Below are 3,606 nucleotides of genomic sequence, written 5' to 3' on the forward strand. Positions count from 1 at the left end.
TGTGTGTGTGTGTGTGTGTGTGTGTATATCGGTTTGATACATGTAAACAAGTATTTTTTCCCACTCTGTTAACTTTTTATCAAGACACTACTGTAAGTGAAAAGTCAAAAATGTGTAATAATAATAATAATAATAATATAATAATAATAGTAAATAATAATAATAAATATTGTAATATTGTAATAATAATATTATTGCAGTTAACAGCCCCCTGAAACACTGCAGAGGATAAAGTGGTTTGGATGGATGAGTAGATTATTACAATTAAAGAAAAAAAAAGTTTATTATTTTACTATTTTTAAAAATGTAATTTATTCCTGTAATGCAAAGCTGAAATTTCAGTAGCCATTACTCCAGTCTTCAGTGTCACATGATCCTTCAGAAATCATAAATGCTGCTTTTATTCAACACTTATTGTTGTTGTAGTATTTTTGGGGGGTTGTGTGCCAATGTGTGTATTTTTATTTTATTTCTTATTTATTTTTGTTGTTGTAGTTAAATGCGACATGTTAAAAGGTGACAGTAAAAACATTAAAATGTTACAAAATATTTATATTTCAAATAAATGTTCTCCAATTTCCACAAAAATATTACATTTTTTCAACATTGATAATCAAAATCAAATGTTGATATTTTAAAATCCGCCTATTAAAAGGATTTCTGAAGGATCATGTGACACTTTAGTAATGATGCTGAAAATTCAGCTTTACATCACAGGAATAAATTACATTTTAAAGTATACTAAAATAGAAAAAGGTTATTTGATATTATAATAATATTTCACAATATTACTGTTTTACTGTATTTTAACCAAACGAATGCAGCCTTGGTGCATAAAATAATAACAATAACAATAAAAAAAATGTCATTATTTCATACTTCATACTTTTGACCAGTTGTATATATATCTTACATCTCTGATGTCTAGTTTTAATGACAGCTCCCTTGAACACCCATTGTGTTTCTCTGTCTCCAGGTAATGGACAACATGGGTAATGTGAAGTTGTGTCTGGATGGGGCTCTGGAGGCCAGCAGGAGCTGGCTCAAATATGTGCGCACTGCCCCGTCCCATGAAGAGCACAACCTGGCCATATGCCACATCAGCGAAGACCAGGTGAGCTGTTAGCAGCCTCTGTTATTCTGTCACTTCCCTTTCCTCTCATTCTCGCTCTCCGATTGGTCTGCTCCCTCAAGCTGTTGTATTGACTGTTCCAGGTGAGAATCTAGTGTAGCAGAGCTCAAGAGACAAGACACATTATGCCAAAAGCACAACTGGATGATTAGATCATTTAAGATATTTTTTGAATAATTAGATCAGGGGTCTGAGAGGTCATGCTATGACAATATTCACTTATCCTAAGCTGCGATGCAGCCAACCCTAAAATTGTTACTGCATAATAAATATGTAATTGTCATTATTATTAATAATAATAATAATAATAATAATAATAATAATATTCAGTGCCAGCCAGGAAATAAAATAAAACAAAAAACTAAATTAAATTAAATTAAATTAAATTAAATAATAATAATAATAACAACAATAATAACAGCAAATATGCATAAATTGATCAAAAGTGAAATAATTTAAATAATAATATTATTTTGAAATACTATTTCAAAAGTGAAATATTTAAAGTGTAAATAATTTTAAATTGTTCTTTTGAACTTTCTACTCAAAGAATCCTGAAAAAAGTAGCATGGAAGCACATCTTTTTTTAACCTTAATAATAATAATAATAATAATAATAAAATGTTTCTTGAGTAACAAATCAGCATTTTGGCATGATTTCTGAAGGATCATGTGACACTGAAGACTGGAGTAATGATGATGAAAATTATATTTTAAAATTACATTTAAAATGACATTTTAAAAATATATTAGGGCTGAAAACTGTTTTTATGTAATAATATTTCACAATATTACTGTATTTTTGATCAAATAAACGCAGCCTTCTTGAGCATAAAAGACTTATTTCAAAAACATAAAAAACATAAAAAGAAAAATCTCATCAACCCCAGTGTTTTGAATGGTAGTGCACAGTATATTCTGCATATTGTGCATTTAAGTATGTCTAGAACACTGTACTGAACGAAAACTGAAACGTTCCATTTAGAATTCAGTTTATGATGTAAATGACTAATAACAGCATATCGGCACAACAATGCTCCTACACTGAATGCATCAATGCAGCATTTACTGCAGTCATAAATGTACACAGTTTGATAATATGTATTGCGGGAGCACAGTTTATGATACTTATTTTGCTAGCTGTCATTAAAACACATCATATAATAGCATGTGGGACCTACAGGTTAGTATCAGTTTGATCTATCTTTAAAAGTACTATGACAAAGCTCTCATGCTGAACATCCTGTGAGAAGCTTGAAGAGACAGTGAGCACATGTTACTGTCAGGAAGATGAGGACAGAACCTGCTGCTGTCAAGATGTCCCCACTTACACAACAGATAAAACAGCCTATTGTTTGATGAAGCCCTGCCTTTGTCACAGGAAGTGACTCAGAAGTCATTTACAAGAGTCACGTAAAAAGCCAGTTTGGACACTCCTGAATCTTGTAATCCACTGTCTTCAATTATTTGCTTTCTTTGAAAGGACGAGCAGTTGTGTCTTTAAGATAAGATATCTGATCTCTCATAAAGCTGGAGATCTCATAACACACTCGCTGTCTGGCAGGAGGAACTGTTTGCGTGTTTACTGTACGCTGGCTTTGTTCAGAGATTGTGTTGATGCAGCGGCGGCGGTCTTAAAGGGATAGTTCACCCAAAAATGAAAATTCTGTCATTAATTACTCACCCTCGTGTTGTTCGAAGCCCGTAAGACCTTCGTTCATCTTCGGAACACAATTTAAGATATTTTTGATGGAATCTGAGGGCTGTCTGACCCTCCCATAGACAGCAAGGTAACTACCACGATCAACGTCCAGAAAAGTACCAAGATGATCGACAAATAGTCACTTGTGGACGCACGTTTACGACAATACCATGACACGAGCGTGTGCCGGTGCTGACCCAGATCTGGGTCAACGCCGCCACACGCTCTCGTCATGATACTGTCGTGAACGCGCGTCCAAAGTGATGCAGTAGAGACGAAAATGTGGAATAAAGTCGTTATTTTTGTTTTCTTTGCGCAAAAAAAGTATTCTCGTAGCTTCGTAACTTTACAGTTGAACCACTGATGTCACACGGACTACTTTGTCAATCATCTTGGTACTTTTCTGGACCTTGAACGTGGTAGTTACCTTGCTGTCTATGGGAGGGTCAGAGAGCCCTCAGATTTCATCAAAAATATCTTAAATTGTGTTCTGAAGATGAATGAAGGTCTTACGGGTTTAGAACGACATGAGGGTGAGTAACTAATGACAGAATTTTCATTTTTGGGTGAATTAACCCTTTAATCTGATCATCAAGCTCTTGTGCGGTAGTTGCTGTTGAGTGTGGATTGCTTCCCTTGCTTTAATGATATCTAACTGATTAAGTGAGGGGTCCTTTGTGGCTGACTTATCTAGCTTGTGCTCACTTTCTAATTTAAAAGGACAGTTCACACAAAAATGACATTTCTGTCTAAATCTATTGTCATTACAGAC

General features: G+C 34.1%; 1 protein-coding gene across 1 annotated transcript in view; it reads left to right on the plus strand.

Annotated features, from left to right (window-relative positions):
* LOC107691061 (PR domain zinc finger protein 16-like) overlaps positions 1 to 1,227 on the plus strand; it is a 132,349-nt gene extending 131,122 nt beyond the window's left edge. The window contains exons 4-5 of the mRNA XM_016489545.1: positions 977 to 1,114; positions 1,216 to 1,227. Coding sequence (XP_016345031.1) covers positions 977 to 1,114; positions 1,216 to 1,227 — 150 coding nt within the window. The remainder of the gene's footprint in view (positions 1 to 976; positions 1,115 to 1,215) is intronic.
* The last annotated feature ends 2,379 nt before the right edge of the window (positions 1,228 to 3,606 follow it).

This window comes from Sinocyclocheilus anshuiensis, unplaced genomic scaffold (assembly GCF_001515605.1).
Source record: "Sinocyclocheilus anshuiensis isolate Anshui unplaced genomic scaffold, SAMN03320099.WGS_v1.1 scaffold158, whole genome shotgun sequence".
In the NCBI taxonomy this organism is placed as follows: Eukaryota; Metazoa; Chordata; class Actinopteri; order Cypriniformes; family Cyprinidae; genus Sinocyclocheilus; species Sinocyclocheilus anshuiensis.